Source organism: Cebus imitator, unplaced genomic scaffold, assembly GCF_001604975.1.
Source record: "Cebus imitator isolate Cc_AM_T3 unplaced genomic scaffold, Cebus_imitator-1.0 Scaffold39, whole genome shotgun sequence".
Classification (NCBI taxonomy): Eukaryota; Metazoa; Chordata; class Mammalia; order Primates; family Cebidae; genus Cebus; species Cebus imitator.
The window spans coordinates 7,671,240-7,693,609 of NW_016107354.1; the positions used below are offsets into that span (position 1 = coordinate 7,671,240).

The 22,370-nt window shown below is 41.5% G+C and overlaps 1 protein-coding gene across 6 annotated transcripts in view; it reads right to left on the reverse strand.

The window, feature by feature from the left end:
- Positions 1-22,370, reverse strand: part of SERGEF (secretion regulating guanine nucleotide exchange factor) — a 234,412-nt gene that overhangs the window by 54,987 nt on the left and 157,055 nt on the right. For 2 of the 6 annotated variants that reach the window (XM_017525832.2, XM_017525834.2), the window contains one exon: positions 2,422-2,484. The exons of 2 other annotated variants lie outside the window; for them this stretch is intronic. In XM_017525832.2, the coding sequence (XP_017381321.1) occupies positions 2,467-2,484 (18 nt within the window). In that variant the 3' untranslated portion in view covers positions 2,422-2,466. Of the gene's footprint in view, positions 1-2,421; positions 2,485-5,353; positions 6,167-22,370 lie in introns of those variants that run through there. 2 more of the 6 variants (XM_017525833.2, XM_017525831.2) reach the window with 1 other exon arrangement.

The window sequence follows — 22,370 nt, forward strand, 5'->3', positions numbered from 1 at the left end:
GAAGAGAACAAATCTGGCTGCCTTCTAGGACTGAAACAGCTGGACTTGGTTTGAAAGAGAGACTTTTATGAAAAGCAGCATGCTGTGGCAGTTCCAACACAGTGTGTGGAGAGAGGATTGATATGCTAACAAAACCAATACACAGATATTTAACCCTGATAACAAACCATTTGAAATGAACTTGAGTTTCTCACAGCAAGCCTAGACATCAGGCCTGCATAAGGATCCCCAACCTACAATAGTTCCTTGAATTTTTTTTTGTTGTTATTTATCTTTCTACCTCCTGTAGTTCACAGTAATAGAGAGAACATGCCACACTTAAAGTCAGGAGATTCTATGTCTGAATTCTGATGTGCCCAGGGTTGAGCAAGTGGGGATCCAACCAAGATGCCTGAGCCTCAATCAGAACCTCAGTGTCCCAGGAAGCCAGGAAATGACAATGAACCATATTGTCATCCTCTGTGGCCTGGCTTGGGTTGATCTATTCTTCTGAATCTTCCTCCCTCCTTTTACCATCACTCACCACTGAGCATGTAAAGGAAGAAAAGAAGCTGAGATACTTGAGTTCCTACTATATGTCAAGCACTCTACATCCATATTTTCATGTAGTAAGTCAATCCTAACCACAATCTCAAGCAACAGCTGCCATTGTCCTTATTTTACAATCAAAGAAACTGTAGTTTAAAAAGATTACATGACTTGGGAGAAAACACTACACAGTAAGACAAAGACTTGAGATTCAAATTCAGTTTTCTTAGATTCCAAAGTCTGTGCTCTTTCCATTTACCGTTCTGAAGAAATTTATGACCAAGGCTGCTGGAAAAATTAAGGGCATTCGTTGGATGTGTACAGGTAGTATACAGCCATGAGAGCTCATTTATTCCCTTCTTCCCTTCATTGCTCCCACTGCTGACTGAGCTCTACCAATGTGTCAGACACTGCGCTGGACGACAGGGATAAAGAGATGGGTAAGATACAGCCCCTCCTCCTCAGACGTTCACAGTCTAATTAGAGGAGCACTCTAGGGAAAAAGGGAAAAGAGAACGACAGGAAAATGAGCAAGAGAGAAAGAAGGCAAACGATCCTAAAACATCAGAATGAGAGTCAAGGAAGACAACTACTCAAAACCTGGCTACATCACCAGGAAGATTATCAGAACTAAAGCCTTCTAAGCACCCAATTCTGTTGATCTGGAAGTGGGTCCAGGGATGTATACGTTTAACAATTATCCCAAGTTGATTTGATAGAATAGGCCAGGTGACTAAAACCACTGATCTAGACCTTTCACTTTGTGGGTATGAGAGCAGAGGGGCAGAAAGGGGAAGTGACGAGCTCAAGGACACACAGGAATCAATGCTTCAGACTCAGGCATCCAGCTCACAGTTAAATGACCTTTAGTAATTTTTTAAAAATTAGAATAATTTTATTTTAGACATTATATATACATTTATACTCACATGACATTTTATGTACATGGATTAGGTAGCTCTTGACAATGTTATATGTTTACTGAAAAATGACTTTTTATAAAAATAAAGCATAGAAAATAACAAATCAATTTAGAAGATTAAAATTATCCACGGATACACAGAATGGATATAGGTTTTCATAATCAATAACAGTATTGTTCACCTTGTCGTACCTCTGACCACCTCTTTCCTAGGCAGTCAGTATAGGGCAGAAAATTATAAATTAATCAAGGATAATGCTTCAAGGTACTGGTTCCTAGACTGTGACAGACATAAAAAAAGAGCAATAGATAAATAAGCATTTTAGTATTTGCTAAAGCCTTCCTCCACCCAGAATAGAGATGTCCTGGCCACTGAAAAAATGATGGGCCTCCTGTTGCCAACTTCTCTGCAATGATCTCAATCCCTTTACCTCACAAGAGCATCAGAAAGGTTCCCTGCCCTTTCAGCTTTAGATTCTTTTCATTGGCTACATGCAGAAGACACACATGGACCAGAGGTATAGAGAGGCTTTATGTCAAAGGTGTCCAATCTTTTGGCTTCCCTGAGCCATACTAGATGAAGAATTGGGCCACACATAAAGTACACTTAATGGCTGATGAGCTAAAAAAAAAATCACAAAAAAGTCTCATGTTTTAAGCAAGTTTACAAAGTTGTGTTGGGCTGCATTCAAAGCTGTTCTGGGCCACATGCAGCTTGCTGCCGGCAGGTTAGACAAGCTTGCTCTAAGTCAATGAGTAGAGGCCGGCTCTTCTATAGGTCCTGTGAGTTCACAGAGCAACTTCTCTGCAGCCGTGTCCAAGGGGTCCCCTCCTTTTGTTGTTTCACTGCGGTTTGCCTCTATAACTGCTTGTTCGAGAACTCTGTCGGCAAACTCTACATGTTCTTCTTCAACTTCTTCATTTTCAGGTTTTTTGGCAGTCTTGGCATAACAAAACTAAATTTTATTTACCTTCTGGGGCTCGGCTATCAAGGCCTACTCCCTCCTCTTCTACTCTCAGGCCATGGGCCCTGGGGCTGATAAGGAAGCCCAGAAGCAGTGGTTAGAGGTGTGAGTAGACGACTCGGTAGAGCTCACTGTTAGAAAAGCTAAGTGCAGAAAGGGTTCCAAAGAGGGGCATAGCAGTGGTGCTGAGTAGAGGCAGCCTTAACAAGACTGGGGTGTCTCAAGACTTGGGCTCAGCTGACCGGCCACTCCATCCTGGCTCTGCTCACTGATATACTAGGCAAGACACACCCTTCTTTTACCTCATTTTCCCCATTTGTAAGTGAAAAAATTGAATTAGCTTGTGTCCATGGTTCTCATCCAGATTCTAAAATTTGGGATTTCCATTTTTTTTCCTTTGGCATTGGATACAAATGACTAAGATTGATACTGTGACTCAATGTTTATAATCCATAACCACAGATTCTGAAATTTTAGAGCTAAAAGAAATTGACCAATATAATTCTCTCTTTTCTACTCACTTGATGATAAAGAAACTAAGGTCCAGAGAGGGCCCACTTCCAGCTCTATAAAATTGAGTGTTTAGAAATTTTTAATTCTGATAGCTGCCAGGTGATGCCACATGATTCCAGGTGACGTTAAATTCTGGGAGGGCAGAAACTATCTGTCTTGTCCTCCATTGTATGCCTGGCCAGACTTTGTTAAATGCTTATTGAGTGAATAAATGAACAAATAATTTCCCTCCAACGTCATGCAGCCTGGGACCAGGGGAAGTATCCTTACTCCTCACCTGGAGGTAGGGGCAGATAAGACTGAAGCCACAGACTGCTTCTGGCCCCTAAAGGGATGATGCTCTCCAGCTGGAGAGCCAGAACAGAGCCAGGAACACGCTCAAGGCTGATGGTGCCAGCAATGCTTGGCCACAAAGTGGGCTTCTACCAGAGTCCTCCGTGCTGTGCATAATGAATCACAATATATCAATTACCGCATTCTGTTAACAAGCTCATGTCCACCTGTGCATCACCAATGAGTGCCCTGCAATTTGCCACAGCTCTGCAGTTAATACATGGCAGAACAAGTGGGCCAGAGGATTCTGAAACACTCAGGCCCAGGGAAATCAGGTGGTTGGTTTGTTTTTGGCAACTACTGGGCTTCATGATTGGGCAGCAGTATGTGGAGATATATTCACTCCTCTCTGGGGAAAGGGTCTGTGTCCTGGGTAGTCTTTCCTGTCCTGACTCAGATAAGTTCAGATGGAGAAAGCCATCTTCGTATTTTTTTTCTCTGAAGTATTGAACAACATAGGGCAGAGGCAGAATGGTAGTTTAAAAATCACCTCCGGCATGGTTTGATGGTCTGGTCTTCTGGTCATCAGCACTGAAGTCTCACACAGGATTCAAAATATGGCTCCACCACACATAAACAGTGTGATCTTGAGTGTAACTCTTAATTTCTCTGCAACTCCATTTCTACATCAGCAAAACTGGAATAACACTTACCTCACAGAGATACTGCAAAGATCAAATGAGAGAATGCATATCAAACCCAGAATGGTGGCTGGCATGTAGCAGGTGTACAATAGATAAGCCTCCTACCATGTTAGAGGTGTTTTCTGAAGGGATTCTAATCTCCTAAGGAAGATTAGGGCCAAGAACTTAAGCAAACCCAGACAAGAGCCTCTAGATGTGTGTGTGTATTCCCCCCTAGTGGCTCCACAGTAATGATTACAACTGCAGTCATGTGAGGATGTCAGATCAGCCTTCCTCACCTCCACACTGGCTGAGTGAGAAGCGAGCAAGCCTCTTGGTGAGAGGGGAGGCTGTTCCTTTCTCAGGCAGCACCGCTGCAGCCCCTGACCTACTTTCTTACTAAAAATAGCTCTTCTTAGGTCACTGCTGCAAATTGAATTCCACTGCTTCACTGCACCCTGTAAGCAGGTGGGTGGGCGCCAGAGCACATTTGGTGAGCTGCAAGTTTCTGCTTATGTGGTTCTTGCTACCCACCAAGGATGCTAATTCCACATGCCTCAGCAGAGCATGTCCGCACTCAGCAGGGCTGTATGTGACCCTGCTGGGGTTCCTTTATTTGGTGGGACATGAGCAGGGAGGGGCAGTGAGGGAAATTCTAGATTCAGTTTTGAAGTCTGTCAGACTGAATTGAAATATGGGATCCATGCTTTCTTATTTGACCTTGGGAAAGTCACGACTTTTCTTTGCTTCTGTTTTCTCATCTGTAAAATGGAGATAATAAAACTGACTTTACAGCATGATCGTACAGGTATTTAAAAATGCTACTTATAAAGTAGTCCTTGGCACAGAACAGGAGCCCAATTATGAAGCTAGTACAGGTATTCTTCATTGGCCCATTGCTCCACATGCCCTGTAGCTGAAGCCTCTCATAGCAGGAGTAGCAAGGGACAGGAGGCCAATCCAAGAACTAGAAAGATTTTACGCTAAAGGGCTTTCGGGGTACTGAGGTCAATGGTTCTCAGACATGGCTGAGCATCTCAATAACTATGGTAGCTTGTTAATAATACCGATTCCAGGTCCTTACCCTGGAGACTGGGACTGAGGAAGTCTGTCTAGGGGCTAGCGAATCTGCATTTTAATAAGCTCTCCAGGTGATTCTGATGCACTGACAGGTTTGAGAACCTCTGAGCTAGGCCACTCACCTCATTAAGGTAAATAGGTAAACGAATTACTATTATTTATCTTCCATTATAAGCATAATGCATAGTCATTATAAAATATGCAGAAAACATGGAAAAGCAAAAAATAAAAGTAAAAACTAAAAGTTCAATCATATATTGAGTGCTTTTTAAATGCCAGGCCCTTTTGCTGAGTCCTGGAGATTTGTTGATAATGCAATTCTGACCCTCAAGGAAAGCCTGGTCTGTGTGCAGAGATAGAAACAGACAAGACTATAACACAACAATGCATTAGTGTCAAGTTACAAATTTTATAGAGAGAAGGATGAAGGACCAACTGATTCTACCTAGGAGTCAGGGAAATCTGCAGAGTTGGACTAGAAAAAGAGCAGACATTCATGGCTAGACAAGGGAGGAAAGGGCATTTCAGGAGGAAAGAACCAGACATACAGAAGCATGTCTGTATACAAAAGCATACAGGGGTAAAAGGTGTCTGTTAGGAAAATGTCCTAAGGTCACTATAGTGAGGTCACCATATACAGTAAATAGTGGTGGCACAAAGACAGCTGGGGTGAACATCTGGGTCTGGATCACGAAGGGTATGGATAACATTAAAATGCTTCCTCACTGGGAAGTATATTACTCAGTATATTTTTCATATATGGCTTTTTGTTTTCATTTTTACATCCAATGCTGTAATTCTTACTTAATAAACACTACAAATTAGTCAAGCAGATACGTCATCTTTTATCCGGTCCCAAATGTTAGTAAAATTAGGTAGCTCCTAATTTTACTAAATTAGAAAAATACTATGATGAACATCTTTAACCATAAAGCTTTTCCCATATTTAAGATCCTTCCTCAGAGGAGAATTCCAGCATATGAATTAACAAATAAAAGTGAATGGATATCTTCAAGGCTCTTGATAGTATGCCAAAGGATTTTCCAAAAGTGGCCCAAATGTTTTTATAAATGAGGAGACAAGGCCCAGAGAGGCTCCATGTCTTGTCCAGATCATATGGTTGAATAGGGGTGGTACCAAGAGCAACATCTGGGTCTCCCAGCTCCCAGTCTAGCTCTCTTTCTTCTGACCACATTGCTTTCCTACAAATCAAAGAGAGATGAAATAATATCTATTCAGCCAATGCTTCTAATCAATTTCTAAGTATTTTAGATTAGCAATGTACATGTATAGGAAAAGAGAGTAACATGTGCGTGCTTACATGCACACATGAAGCTCTATACATGAGTCATTTTTCCATCCTTATCATGTATGCTCCCCTACCAATGACAATTTTTGTTCTAGCCAAGCTGAGCAAATCTGATGTTGTCTTACCTCCACACCTTTGATTTGATCCTACATGAAATATATCTCTTGTTCTCCTAGTCAAATTCTATGCATATTTTTTAAATCCAGAAAGCATTCCCAGACTGTAGGCACTTATCAACAACAGTCATGTGTGATATTTATTTTATTGCTTTGCAGCAGCTCTTGTATTAACATAAAATTATTTAAGTTTTACCTATAGAATAAAAGCTGTCTCAGGCTTCTGTTAATAGAAAGGGAAAAAACAACCCCCTAATCCCACACTTGAAGCTAATGGGAATACTTCCAGAGTTTGATGGGCTGAAGAAAGGTCAGTCCAATCCCTTGTACCTTCTATATCTTCAGTAGTAGACATCTTGGTAGACTGGGAAGGGCATGGGACTAGGAGACATAATAATAGCTTCCATATGCTGAGGACCTACTCTGACCAGGCACAATGCTAGATGCTTTATATACATTACTTAGAATTCTTAAAATTACTCCCAGCAAGGGAAATATCATTAGATCCATTTTACAGATGAGGAAACTTAGGACCTGAGAGATTAATTTATTCAAGGTCAAAATCATCAGTAAGTGGCAAAATCAGGATTTAAACTCAAGTATGTCTGACTCAAAAATCTATGTTTTTTCTCCTTTACTATATTATGTCTCAGCAAATGCCATTTCAGTTCTAGTTCTATTACCTTCAAGATACATGATCTTCTCCTGGTGTTGTTGTTGTTGTTGTTGTTGTTGTTGCCATAACAGAATACCACAGGCTGGATAATTTATAAAGAAGTTGATTTGGCTCATAGTTCTGGAAGGTGGGAAGTCCAAGAGCATGGTGGAGGTATCTAGTGAGGGTCATCCCAGGGTGGACAGGTGGAGGGAGAAGAGAGCACATGCGAGAAAGAGCTTGTATTTTTAACAAAGCCACTCCTGCAATAACCTACTCCCGCAATAATGACATGAATCCATTCATAAGATTGGAGCCGCCATGAACCAATCACCTTCCAAAGGCCCCACCTCCCAGGATTGTTACACTCGGGATCAAGTTTCTAACACATGCACTTTTGAGAAGCATATTTAAATCATAGCAGATGCCCAACATGACATTCATGCTCTCCAAATCCTGCCTCCTCCCTAATAAGAGGAGGATAATCATCTTCCCATCCTGCCCTTTACTCCCAACACACACATGCACATATGTTATAATGGGTGTAAAAGACCAAGACAGACATATGGGTTGTTATTAGAGTCCTGAACATCGCAACTGATCATTCTGGTGATAAATGGACATCCTGCCAAGATCCTCTGTCACCTTAAAGAGAATTTAATTATGCTCACTATACAGCTCCTTCTAGCATCGAGTGAATAGTTGCAATGCCTTTTGTAATGACTTTCAATAAGGCCTGAAACCAAGAGGTTAATACTCAGAAAAATCCATTAACCAAAATACTGCATTCTTGGAGTACTCTGGTAATCGTGGTTCCCTGGGATATTTTCCCACTCAATCACATATATGTATGCATTTCTATACACACTTGTACACATCTTTCACTGGCAGCCTGTTTCTAGAAAGCAGATTCAGCAGAGGGGAAGCTGGGCTTGGATTCCACCACCAGGGTGGAAATTGTATATGGGCTGGCGGGGGGGCATTTATTCCAGTTTTCCAGAGGCTTCTGGTGAAATGTCAGGAGATCTGGCTGAGGTGTCAGGAGACCTGGGTTGTAGTTTACATTCTGCTGCTTACTTACTGTATAACATTGGACAACATGCTTGACTCTCAGCCTTGATGTCCTTCTACATAAAATAGGGATGATACTACCTTAAATAAATTAGCTAACTTTCCTAGGGCAACATTTTCTCTCCTGAGAAACTGTCACAATTACTATGTATATATCCATACTGTGTGCTGGCCCTGTGCTGAGGGCTTTCTACACATTCTGTCACTCCTCCTTACAGTCCTGTGAGATGGGTACTATTATCTCCAGTTGATAGAAGAAGAAACCTATGCTCAGAGGAGTTCAATAATTTGTCCCAGGTCACACAGCTGTTAAGTTACAGAGTTAGGATTCAAACCTTGGTCTCCCTAATTTGAAATCCAGTGCCCTAAACCATGAAACCATATTCCTACTTACCAGAGAGCTGCTGCAAGGAAGAAATGAACACACACTAATTATTATGTGTCTCCTGTGTATCTAGCAGTTTGCATCCCTCTTCTGTAAGACACATGAGTACAAGGATGCTGTATGGAGCCCATGCACATGAGGCTGCTCTGTGACTATCCCTGTGTAGGGATATGTGCATCTTGAGAAGGGAAGGAAGAGACAGGACTTGATAGAAAAGTATTTACTGCTGTGCTCCCCAAATTCATGAAGTCAGCCATACTAGAAACATGGGCGAGGGGTTATGGATGAAATTTCTCCAAAGTTTTAGAAGTTGGAGAGTTGAAGCCTGGAGTAGCAGTGACAGAATCTTGCTGAAGACAAGAGTAAAACACTTGCATTTACGCATTATCACAGATTTTTAAGTTGATGTATCCAAGGTGACTGTGTTGGACACTAATAAGGAAAAAGATATGACTGAAATGGCAGAAATACTCGCCTCAGAGAAGGTGGACAACCCCACCCCCACCACTGCTTACACAGAAAGGATAAAGGGACACGAGGAAGAACCCACATTTTGAAACTTTAGGCTGGATTGAACTAAAAATAGAGCTGTGATTCAAATGTCTATTACTGAGTTCTCTGCCTGTGCACTCTGGAAACCAGGTTGTTTCACTCCCCATCAAATCTACCTCCCCAAGGCGCTCATTCCCACAGCTTGGAGACACAGCAAAGTAAAAACTGTTGAGAGTCTAATGAGCGTGTGGTACCATGCTGGGCCCTTTATACCCATGATCTCATCTGAGCTGCACAACAACCTTGGGAAGCATCTACAGAGGAGGAAACTGAGGCCCAGTTAGGTGAGATGACTTGTCTAAGGTCATTCAGTTACTAAGTGGCAATACTGGGAATTGAATGAACTCAGGTCAGTCTGAGTTCAGAACCCATGCTCTTTCAAACAGAAATCCTTGCTACATTTCAAAGAGACTGAGCTTCATTTTAAGCTTAGTGAGTGATAAAAGCAACACTGCTCCCTAATTTACCTTCTGGCTCTGGGAAGGACCCAGCAAGGCAGCCATTTGAATGATTCATTCCTGTGACTGACAAGGAAACTTCTCTTGGTTATAGCTTCAGCAGCTGCTAAATCTGCTACACGCCACCCCACCCCACCCCCTCCATTTGGCTCAGGTAGGTGGAATTATTTATGTAAGAATTTCAGTGGCCTCCTGCCTTAAGCATGATTATCATAGACTTTTAAGTGATAAAAATGTCACAAATCATAATAAAGGACAAAAGGAGTCAGGGTCAAGGAAGGTAATAGGAAAGAAGATATTCTGAAAAGCAAAGTACTAATTATAGATGCAACAGGGTAACTTTCAACATTTACAAAAAAACACTTTCCTAGCAATTTATTCATCTGATCCTCATAACACCCTGGTAGATGTTACTATCTCCATTTTACAGATGAAGAATGTGAGGGTCAGATCTGAGGTTCAAGGTCAGACCGAGGGTGAAATAAGAACTTAGGTCTCCTAATTCTCGCTCAGTGCTTCCCACAACCCACTCACCCAATAAAGCGAAGACAGAAATCTATGAGAACTATCAGAGAAAGAACCCTGTAGTCTTGCTGCCCTGCATGACAGGACCAGGGAAGGGAAAGTGGCTGTGACAGTATCAGAGAGAAGTAGCATGGAGTCTGGAACTGTGGGCTTAGAAACATTTTTCAAGTCCCACCTTAGATATATTAAATAATTGTGTGACCCTAGGAAAATCACTTAATCTCTCTGCCCTGATTTCCTAACTTGTAAAACAAGGCAAACAATAGTACCCACTTCACACGGTTGTTGTGATGATTAAATAGAAAAACAAAGCACCATACATGAATAGTGCTTGGCACCAAGGCAAACAATCAGTAAGTGTTAGCTGTCACTGCTTTCATCATTATCATCATGAAATGGCACATGGGAAATGTTAAGTGTATGTTCATTTCCTCTCCTTCCCCCTGCTCCTGTATCTCCCAAGGCACCACACCCCCATCTGTTATCTATAGACCTGCTGAGAGGAGGTCTAGGGTCAAGGAAGAGCACACAGTGCTTCTTCCCAGGCAACCTGACTGAGCTGGCCTTGTTTACTGGGGCAGTAAGCTGCTACACAAAGTCATTAATCACACTTGGTGCTATGTGCTTTCAGGTCACTCCACAGAAATTAATGACTCCATCTGGCTTTTCCTCAGAGAGACAGAGCCTTCCTATGTATTCATGTATGGGGTGTCTACTGAGGATTCAACCTTTGCAATAGCTTATTGGAATCTGGAAAGTCGACCAAGATGAGTTGGTCCCTGCAAAGAGGGACCAGGAAGCCAGGCGTAGTGGCTCATGACTGTAATTCCAGCACTTTGGGAGGCCGAAGCAGGTGGATCACCTGAGGTCAGGAATTTGAGACCAGCCTGGCCAACATGGTAAAATCCATCCCTACTTAAAAAATATATATATATATACAAAATTTAGCTGATCACAGTGGCACACACCTGTAGTCCCAGCTACTGGGGAGGCTGAGGCAGGAGAATCACTTGAGCCGAGATTATACCACTGCATTCCAGCCTGGATGACAGAGTGAGACTCCATCTCAAAAAAAAAAAAAAAGAAAAGAAAAGAAAAAGGACCAGGAAAGCAGTCTTTGCCCTGGGCTAAATTATTGCAGCAGCAAGAATAATCCCAGAATAGTGACATTTATATAACATTATTAAAGCCATCACAACACCATACCCTATAGAAGGGCCACTTAGCAGAAACGCTATGTACATATACATAAAGAAAAAACTGTAATTAAGTAGCTCTGCTTCACGAAGCTTTCTCTACAGAACCAACTCCCTGAATTCTCTATAGAGCTGAAAGTTTTCATTCCAATCTTCTACCAAGTAGTCCTATTTGGATGTTCCACAGGCATCTTACACTTAGTTATGCTAAAAAGTAAATTCATTACCTTGCCTAAAGCCTATTCTTTCCTCCCTCCAGGCATCTCTCTTCTCAATGATGACGTATCTCCCCAGTCTACCAAGCAGAAAAGGGTACCACATCCTTGATCCTGCCCATTCTTGCCCTTCCCTTCTCAATACTTTTCATATTAGACCACTTAATTCCTGACAAGCACTGGCTTTCAAATCTCTTCCCTGCCTCCTACTTCTGCTGCCACTGCCTGTTCTTCCTGACAGTTTGCCCTATGGATTTCAAGGTTGCTAGCCAGTCTCCACAGTTACGCAAGCCAATTCCTCACCTTAAATATCTTAATTTGCATCTCCTTCTGGGTCTGTTTCTTTAGTTGAACCTGGACCGATACCCTCTATCTTTGAAACTAAATTCTTATTTTGGTAGAATAACATTTTGAGTCTCACCTTTGATTGGTAAAAATTGATAACTGAATCATGCTGAGTTCTGGCAAGGATGTGGAGTCTAGAAATCTGCATTTACTGCTTCTGTCAAGCATCAGGCACTAAGCTCAATCCTTTACATATATTATCCCATCTAACTGTCACCGTTGCTCTGAGCATTTTCATTCTCTAGCTACACAAGGAGCTTATAATTCACTCGAAGTTGCATGGCTAGGAAGGAGGAGAGCTGACTTTCTTTCATGGACTTAGTGTCCCCCTCAAAATCACATCGACTTCATATGAAAATTATAATGAAACAACATTTATTAAAACGATAATATTCTATCTGACTTTTGTACAAAATTATTACCTTTCTTTTCCAACCATGCTTATATTTGTTACCACCTCAGAAAGTCTGCATAACATAAAGTGGGGGAGGAGAGAGCCAGCATATTTTCTTTATTTTATGGATGTGCAATTGGAACCCTTGGAGGGAAAGTAAATTACTTAAGGTAATTTATATTTAATTTTAATATTGAAGATTATCAAAGGTATCTGAACAGTTTAAGGAGCCAGATTAAAAAGACATCTTCACTAGGGAATAGTCAGTCCTGGATTTGGAAACTGTCACAGTTTCAAATACAGTAGTGCCCCCTTATCTTCAGAGGACATGTTCCAAGACCCCCAAGGGATGCCTAAAATAGTACCAAACTATATATATTTGCTGTTTTTTCCTACATAGTAACAGGCAGATAGTATATACATTATGGACACACTGGACAAAGGGATGATTCATCTTCTGGGTGGGATGGAGTGACATGGCATGAGATTTCTTCACACTACTCAGCATGTGAAACTTCTGCATTGTTTATTTCGGGAATTTTCTATTGAGTATTTTTGGGCTGTGGCTGACCGCAGGTAACAGAAATTGTACAAAGCAAAACTGCAAACCTTTGAGACATGATTTGAAGCAAAGGGACCTGGGCTGAGTGGTGGGAGATCTGCTTTCTTAGTCTGCCTGGGCATGTCCTCCGGCTGGCCCACAACTGAAACATATCACTGTCCCTTCTAAGATTTGGATATTTCACTTATAGATGAAGATTGGGAACAGTTGGCTTCTGAGATCCTTTCCAGCTCCAGCCCACTTTAACTCTATCAACCCAACATTCCCAAGTATACCATGGAAATCTGTACTTTGCAGGCTCTCTCTGGAATGGACAAAGGTTATTCTGCAGTGTGGGCACAGATGTGGTCCTGTAACGCAAGATATTGAAAACCACATCCCCACCCCTAACCCACAAATTTCCTCTCTAGGCCTCTTTTACAGGACCGTGTTCAGACTACCCCACCACCTATCCCACTGACAGTTTAAAGGCAATATAACTAACAACCTAATCCTCCCCTCTCTGTTAACATCTCTGCTTCCACGGCTGGCTCCCCGTCCTCTGGCCTCCCTAGTGCAAGCTGACTCAGTCAATACCTAAGATTTACCATTTCTACCACTGTTATATTTATTCCCAATTACACATTACTTTGTTGACTCTGTTCACATTCCCACCCTTGTTTAGATCCTGATTTCATCATCTTTTGTGTATATAAATTCCCAGTTTCCAGAAAAAGTGAAATGTTCCCTTTATATGCCTTCTTGGAGACAGGCTGCAGCTGGAGCCTTTTGGCAGCCAAAAGAGACCCCTTCGCAGCTCTTAACAATCTATTACTGAAAAATTTAAGAGAATATTACTAATTATTAACCTGTGTCTTTAGATACCCAACTCCTTAAGCTACAGAGTACCCAGGACAAGGTTCTCCACCTTGAGCAACTTACTTACTTTCCCTGCCTTAGTTTCCCCATCTGTGAAACAGGTATAATCATAGTACCTACCTTACTGTTGATGTAAACAATCAGTTAATAATGTACGTAAAATGTGTAAAACCACACACAGACCAATACTGTCAGCTATTATTGTTATTACGGTTCAATCAATATTGAGAGTTGATCATACAGTGTATTGGCTTCCTGGACTCTTCTTTCCCCTTAACTTTCCTAAAAAGTCAAGCTATTGAAGTCATTATCTTTTTTGTTTCCTAAACCACATTTGAATTCACATGGAGAGCCTTGGTGGAGCCCCCAAAAATAATGAAACAAAAAGAAACATCTACACAGGTCTACAATTTGGCACAGCACTGGTTCGTTCCAAACCTATGCAGCATAGGGAAACGGAGAATATAACATCTCCAGTGAGGGTGAGTAGCAGAAATTACCCAGAAATAAGCCAAGTCAAGGGATCCTGAGGCCATGGGCTTCTAGGTCACAGTGACAAGGGTGGGGCCTTTGGAGCTCACCTCTAAAGTTGCTGATGTTCTATCTCCAGAGGGGTGTAATGTGCCAGCTGAAGTTAGGACTCGTGGTGGCAGCTCTGGGCATAGCCTATACCTTGCTGTGTACCTTTGGGCAAATCATTTCCAAACTTAGACCTTAATTTGCTCTTCTGTAAAGATCAGGCTGTTTCTGAAGTCTGTGGTTCTATGAAAGTCTGTGGTTCTATGACCCCAGGGCTCTTCTTACATTAAGATCAGCTAAGATTTTGCTTCTTCCCCTTCCAAAAGGCAGTCCCTCCCACAGCAGAAGCCTATAAATCTTCTTTGGCTACCTTCCTCATTTGGCAAAATTAAAATTTCAAAAGGCATCTGTCTAAGAGCTCCCCATATTTTTCTCCCTTCTTGCTATGTAATGCCATTTGGCAAAAACTTCTTCAAGTCAGTTCTCAACTGATCTTAGTAAATTCCCTTCATATGAAGAATTCATCTCAGAAATGCTGCCCGAATAAAATGAACAGACTCATAAAACTCACAAACACCAAGGCCACAGTGCCAAAGCTTCAGCTTTGAGTGGCTTCCCTTCTGTCACACTGTGCAGTCACACAACTTCCAGCCTGCCTCACACTCTCTGGGCCGCTGTCACTTCCTCTATCCTTTATAGCTGTGGCCTACAAAGAGTAGTAGGAACTTCCATGAGCTGGGATAGATTGAGCCCATACGTTTATCTCTACTTCCTTCCAAAACCCTCTTAAACCAACTGCAAAGGAATAAAGAAAGTATGAATCCACCAAGAAAAGAGGAATAGAAGGAGAAACAAGATAGCTCAACATATTTCAGATGAATAACACTGATGAAGGAGGTAACTGACTATACAGAGTAGAGGAGGCTGAAACCCTGTACCTGCTGAAGGGAACAGTGAGAAGGAAACACATTTTTCTTCCAAGACACTGAAAAGCCTCAGGACTGAGAGGTACCAAGTGTCTTTGAAAGTCAAGTAAGGATAGGGCTGAAATCAGAGGGATTTCCTGAAAGTATATTTATAGGGGGTAGATGCCCAGATTCTCCCCAACACACATAACGAGGCAACCTATCTCTCACTATAAGGAACAGCACACATTTATTATCTGACGAAACAGAGCAAGGGCGGCCCTGGGCCTGGAAAAAGAGTCATTGAAGGGTGGGAGTGAGGATATGAATTAAACAAATGGGTTAAGTGACTGACAGTCTACATAAGGGATGATGGGACTCCTCCCAACCCCCTTCCCCCCATCCTGCTCCAGAAAGTCAACAACTAAGCATATACACTCCAGGACAGAAGATTAGGGGGAAAATCCATAAATATTGATCTCTGGAAGTTTACCAATGAAAAAGCTCCCCCAACTCCTCAGTCCAAACATCTACAAGGAAGTCAGGGGCCAATGCACCCTCTCCATGCACATAGTCTCATGTACTATCTCTTTTCACTATAAAGAGCCAGCTAAACATCATCAGATCTTTAGAGAAGACAACTTCCATATCATTTAGAGGCTCAGCAGAAGACTGCATCAAACTGGATAGCAGGAGAGAGTTTAATAAAGGAACCATTTACAGAGGTATGGACAATGTTTAGTATTCTAGGACCACTAGATTAAACTAGAGCTCTACCACTGCTAAGCCTGAAGAAGTAAGGAAAAGGAGTGGTTGCCAGAATTAGAGAGGGTGAAGTTAAAGAGCAGGACACCAGACTGGAATCCCTGATAGAGGGATGCAGCTATGGCAGGTAAGCAGGGAGAAACTAGGAGAATAAATACCCTGGCCTCACTGTTTTTCAGTCCTTAGATCTGCTGTTCCTCTCATTAACTGAAACCAACCAGAAGACAGAGGGCCAGCTGATGCAGGACACATCATCCTCCCTAGGGGTACATGGAGTGTGAAAAAAGGTGGAGAGTGCATCTACAGGGCAAACAAAAAACATCCAGCACAGTCTCCAACATGAAAGACAGAACTCAAAACAAAGAAATAGAAAATAAAAATAGAAAAAAATAGAGTCAAGGCAGAGAACAAAAGAAAACATTTTAAAAATTATTCTACAATTAATATCCATAGAAAAATGGTAGATGATATGGTAATATGAACAAGAACAGAAAACTATTTTAAAGGATTAAAAAATAAGAAAGAGCCTTAGAAATTAAAAATAATACCTAAATGAAAGTTCCACTAGAAAAGTTGGAAGATGGAGTCAGGAAGTTTTCTCAGAAAGTGATAAGAAAATTAAAAACATGCCCACGAGGAAAGAAAAGATAAGAAAATTAGGAGTACAGGAAATTTATTACACATCCAATAGAAGTCTCAGAAAGATAGAACAAAGAAAAATAGGGGAAAAAATTGTAAAACAATTTCAAGAATGATTTCACAGAATTGACAGACCTAAGCCTGTGGACTGAGAAGGCTCAATAAATACCAGAACAATGAATAAAGAAGATACATAGCAAGGCATGTCATCACAAAATTTCAAAACACTGAAGTAAAGAAAAGTTCCTAAAAGTTTCAAAGAAAAAAAAAATGGCATGTACAAAGGAACAGGAATTAGAAAAAGCAGGAGAGTTCTCAATAGTAACAGTAGATGTTAGAGGACAATGGGAAATGCATGTCAAAGTCAGAATGAAAAAAATTGCCAACCTAGATTTCTACAAACAGTGAAAGTGTCAATCAAGTGTGAAAACAGAGTAAGTATATTTTCAGAATTTCAAAGAATCAAAAAATTTATCTTCAACTCCTCTTTTCCAGAAGGTACTGAATCCTGTGCCCCACCAAAATGAGACTAATCTAAATGAGAAGGAAGATAGAGAACAGAGATTTAACACAGGAAAATGGTATAGAGAAGTCATCAGGTAACCACTGTGCAGGCCGAAAGTAACCATTTCAGGGTGTAATGGAAAGGGAGAACCTCAGAGTGGCATGTGGTGAAAGTGGGATGGGGAGACTGGTGAAAGAGTTGACATCTTTGATCATATTGCAAAGTGTGTAAGAGGTGTTTTACAGATGCTTTGGAGGCAAAATATCTGATAATTGGTACACACAAAGTCAGTCAAAGGAAGGGAAAAATAAACAAGCAATTTTAACTCCAGGAAAAGTATAGCATAGGAACCATATCATGATATATTGCTTGGCTCAGCAGTGAGAACAGTATTTACACTACTCATACTAATGAACTAATGACTTAACTACAGGTGAAGATGGGGGGAAGGGAAATAAAGGTGGTGGTATAAGATAATTACATTTTTGTTTATAAGAAAGCAACAGATAAAATTTACCTTAAAATTTATATCTTAAGTATTTGATTTAGAAATATACAGACACCCAAAAATAATTCAAAATGGTTGGCTCCAGGAATTGGACAAGGGAGTGGGAAAAGATGAGGCAGAAATTGCGATTATTAAGCCTTTTAGTATTAAAAAAAATTTCAAACTATGTACATACACTGTTTTGTAATCAGCAAAAAGTAATCTAATTTAAAAGTGCATGCATCAGAGTCAGATAACCTGGCCCAAATCCTGGTCTCATCAAATAGGAGTTTAAGATCTTAACATGTTTAGCTTTTCTGAGCCTCATTTTCCTCATCTGTAAAACAGGGTTACATGTTAAGAATACAGAAGTATATGTAAGATACACATGCAGTGGATGGAAGAGTGTGTGTAAGAGCTTAGTGAGACACTGTAAGAACTGAGCCTGGCTCTTGCCATACAGTAAGTTCCCTGAGGAGGGTGCAGGGATCATCACGATCACCTCAGGTTTGTTCCAAGAGTGAAGGCTAAACCCCTCACACCCTAACACACACAATAATCAGGTAGCAAGCAGCGAGGCCAAAGGCCATTTCCTATGTCCTCTCACTTCATCCACAAGGCTTAGCTTCATACTGTGTACTCAGGAAGAACATTTCCAGTAACACATGTCTGTGGCATTGACTTAAGAATGGAGGAGCAAGAGAGATGACAAAGAGGGCCATATGGGAAGCAAGGCGAAACACCAGAAAGAGCACTGAAGTGAGTCAGAGGAAACAGAAACAGACATTCTGAGCACCTACTGTGTGCCAAAAGCGTTGCCATAAACCACATAATTTGCTCCAATGACATGCACATACAGAAACTGTTATTATCTTAGTCTTTAAGGACGAGAAACCCACAGTTTAGAGAGGGTAGCAATTTTGCCCATGGTCAGATACTAAGATATTAAGTAGCAGAGCTGGAAATGGAACCCATGACTTCCCAACTCCAAGGCCTCATGCCCCTTACACTATATTATGCTGCTTGAGGCAAATCATGCAACCCTTCTGAGATTCCATTTCCCCACTGTACAATAGGAATTGTACTTTCTCTGAGAACTTCAGAGTTACCATGAGAATGAAAGGTGATAAGTCAAAGTACCTGATACACTATGAAGTAGTGAGAACACATGAGGACCTACTGATATATGCATGCATGCCACACGAGGACTACACTGTGGAGCTTCCTAAGTCAGCTGTTTGGCTTGGTTGTCATGGGAAGAGGAAAGGGCGGGCTTTGGCCTAGGCCTGGATTGCAACTAGAATGGGGCAGAACCTGGGTCAAGGAGTCTGCTGGGGATTCTAGAGCCACAATCAGACTGTAAATCATGGCATTCCCCACTCAATAGGTCAGCAGCATCTTGCCTCAGCTAAAAATCACAAACTTACCAAGTTAATATCTTATAAAGCCAAAATATCAAACCCACTGCCATTTCTCCCAGGTTTCTCCATTGCACAGTACTAGTTTCTAAAAATAGATCACATCAAGTCATTTCTCTGCTTTAAAACCTTTCCTGCACCTTCACCCCACAGGATGAAGTTCCAGCTCGTTAGCCTGACATTGAAGCCTTTATGATCTGGCCGTAGCCATCACTATGGCCTTGTCTCCCACTGCTCTGCTTCTCTCCAGGTGCCCTCAATTACCCCAGTTTCCCATGCCTTCTCCATACTTTTGTTTATGTTGATCTCATTTCCTGGAATACCTTTCTTTTTCTCCTACTCATCCTTTAAGACCCACTTCAAGCATCATCTCTTCTAAGAAGCATTCCCTAACCCCATGTTAGGATGAAGGTGTGAATTTATGGCTGAACAAAACAGTCTCAAAGCGAGAGAAATAGTAAAGACCTCAGAGATTATCTTACATAATTCTCCTATTTTAGCCATAAAGAAAAGAAGGCCTATAGAAGGAAAGTGGCCTGCTCAAGGTGTCAGCAGCTTGTCTAGTATTCACATATCTTGTCCCAGTACTCTACTGCATGGTACAGCTTCTTAATGAATGAATTCATGAATGGACAAATAGGCAAACAGAATGTTGCTAAAGCACTGCCCAGGGACAGCACGGTGAATGAATAGTCACAGCTGTTCTACATTTAAGGGCTTTACATACATCCAGAAGGAACAGAGGATTCCAGAGGCAAGAGGCAGCAGGAACAGCAGTCATAGGACAGGTGATACAGAGGGATACCAGCATAAACAGAGGGCTGTGGATGCTGAGAGGCAATACTATGAGTCTGGGTTTTGCAGATACAATAGTGCTGCCCAGGTTCAGGAAGCTAATGTCTGTGTAAGGAAGGACAGAGTAGGCTCATGGGCTGGACTGCTTAGCCACTGTCAAAGCTGCCCAATGCCACACATGGTCATCCCCTAGGTGCCATGTTCTGGCAGACAGACAAAAGGATGGAGGCTGACCTCTGCCCCTACAAACAAGTACCGTCAGTAATGCTAGCTCTGCTGTTGCTTTTTCTTGTCTTCCAAAGCCACATGCATATTAAAAATTCAGTTTATGCTGCTTGATATGCTAATTAACCTAAGTCAAATCTCTACAGGGAGCAGCACAAGGAGTGGCAAGTTCAGACCTTGCAGTGAGCAGACCTAAGTTTGAATTCTGGGCTCCACTTCTTGAAGTCTCCATTTTCCCGTCTGAAAAACGGGGGCAATTTCTATTTACTTTCTACCCTGCATGGTGATAACTCAATGAGGTGATATATGCAAAATGCTCAGAATAGTGTCGGCATTTTGTACTTAACTCCTGTTACTTCAGTTTTACATTATAAAAAGGTATTATCCTTTCAAGAAAAAAAGTTTTATCTTCTGCTAAAATTGTGAACTTCAGAAGAATCTTCCTAAATAACCCATGATAGTTCTACACTGCCTAAATAATAAAGTCAATGCCCTTCAGCATACTATTAGAGACTTGGCCCTAAGCTGTTTTTCTGGCTGACCACTTGTCCCTCAACCATGATTCACACTTCAAAGCCTTCCTTCCCTTTGCTCATGCTGATCCCTCAGCACAGAGTGCTGCTCTTTACCCTTCCTCCACTCAGGAGTCACCTCTTCCACAAGGATTTCCAAAATTAATCATTCCTACCTCTTTATTCTTCCTCCTAGTTCTTATCATGGTCTGCTTTGTATTCACTCATTCATTCATTCAGTATTTAAGTGCAAACTATGTGCCAGATTTAATTCCCATAGCTCTCTTTCCCACTAAGGAGTTCCATGAATGTGAATACATGAATGTGAGTTCCATGAATGTTGTATTCCTCCACAGCATCCATAATAGTACATGGCACATCACCAGCCACTAGTAAGCTGAAGAGAGAGAATGAGAAAAATATTTACATAATGTTCATTCAGTATTTAACAAATATGTGAAGCACCTATTAATGCCAGGCAGGTATAGATGGTCTATGAAGATGTTCAATACAGTTTGAGGGCATGAAGACAGACTTTGAGAGTTGCAGAAGACTTTAGAAACTGTCCAGTCTAGCTTCCACATTTTCCAGATGGGGATTCTAAAGCCCAGAGAAGCAGAGTAACTGCCTAGGATAACACAGAGACTTAGCACCATAACTAGTTATGGTGCACTGCAGACGGCTGTCTCTAACTTGCTGTAATTCTTTGTATCTTTCACTTTGAGTTCACGTTAGTTAGATTTACTTTCGCAAGGCCTCAAGCCTCTGGAGTAACTGCAAACAAGTGCAGTGGATCACAAATGCAGTTTCTGCTACGGTAAGCAACCCTAAAAAGGATCAGAGCATTGTGCTAAACAAATGGTCAATATTGTGCCTAAAATGACCAGCATGAAAGAGCAATTTAGCTAGTATGGGAGCCTCCTCAACAGCCTGGCACCCTCACCTGTGATGTCATATAGAATGACTCCTGTGGAGTGATATAAATGTTGCTATTTAGGAACAGTGAAAAATCCACCTTAATTGAGAGGTAAAAAGTTACATTTGGGATGTGAAGATACGCCTTGAAAATATATGACTTAACAGAAATGTGACTTGAGCAATAAGCAAGATTCTGTAAAATATCTATTTATTGTGAAACATCTTTCTTTTTCTTTTATTTTTTGAGGCAAAATCTTGCTCTGTTGCCCTGGCTGGAGTGCGGTGATGCAATCTTGGCTCACTGCAACCTCTGCCTCCCGGGTTCAAGTGATTCTCCTGCCTCAGCCTCCTGAGTAGCTGGGACTACAGACACTTGCCACCACGCCTGGCTAATTTTTGTATTTTTAGTAGAGACAGAGTTTCACCATATTGGTCAGGCTAGTCTCGAACTCCCAACCTTGTGACCTACCCACCTCAGCCTCCCAAAGTGCTGGGATTACAGACATGAACCACAGCACCCTGCCAAAACATCTTTCTTGAATGTAAGAGGTTTATCATGTTTCTGGCCTGTTGGCAAGGAAAATATGGTGCCCCAAGCAGCCAGGTGTGGTAGTGGCAATGAATATATCAGCTCCAGAGCTGAGAAAGGCAAGACCTGGGACAGAGCACTGGAAACCAAGAGAACTAAAAAACTGTTGCCCTGCCTCAGCTCTTTTCTCCCTGTCTGGCAAACAGCTCAAACAACCACTTGAGAAATCTCCTTGATAACCAGGTACCATCTTCTTCTGAATAGCACAAGCTAGACTTCAGTGTCGGTCCCAGCACTGCTACTGACTAGCTGTGCAATTTTGGGTAATGCCTTAGGGCTGCTCTGGTAGCAACAGGACCCAGGAAGGCAGCCAAATAATTCAATAAATAGTTTTGAGATAGCTGATCAGCCATTTAAAAAATTATGAAGCTGAATGCACACCTGACTTATACCAGGACAAATTCCAAATGGATCAAAGATTTAATGTAAAAAATAAAACCATAAAAATGTAGCCATGCACCGCGTCACCATGTTTCAGTCAACAATGC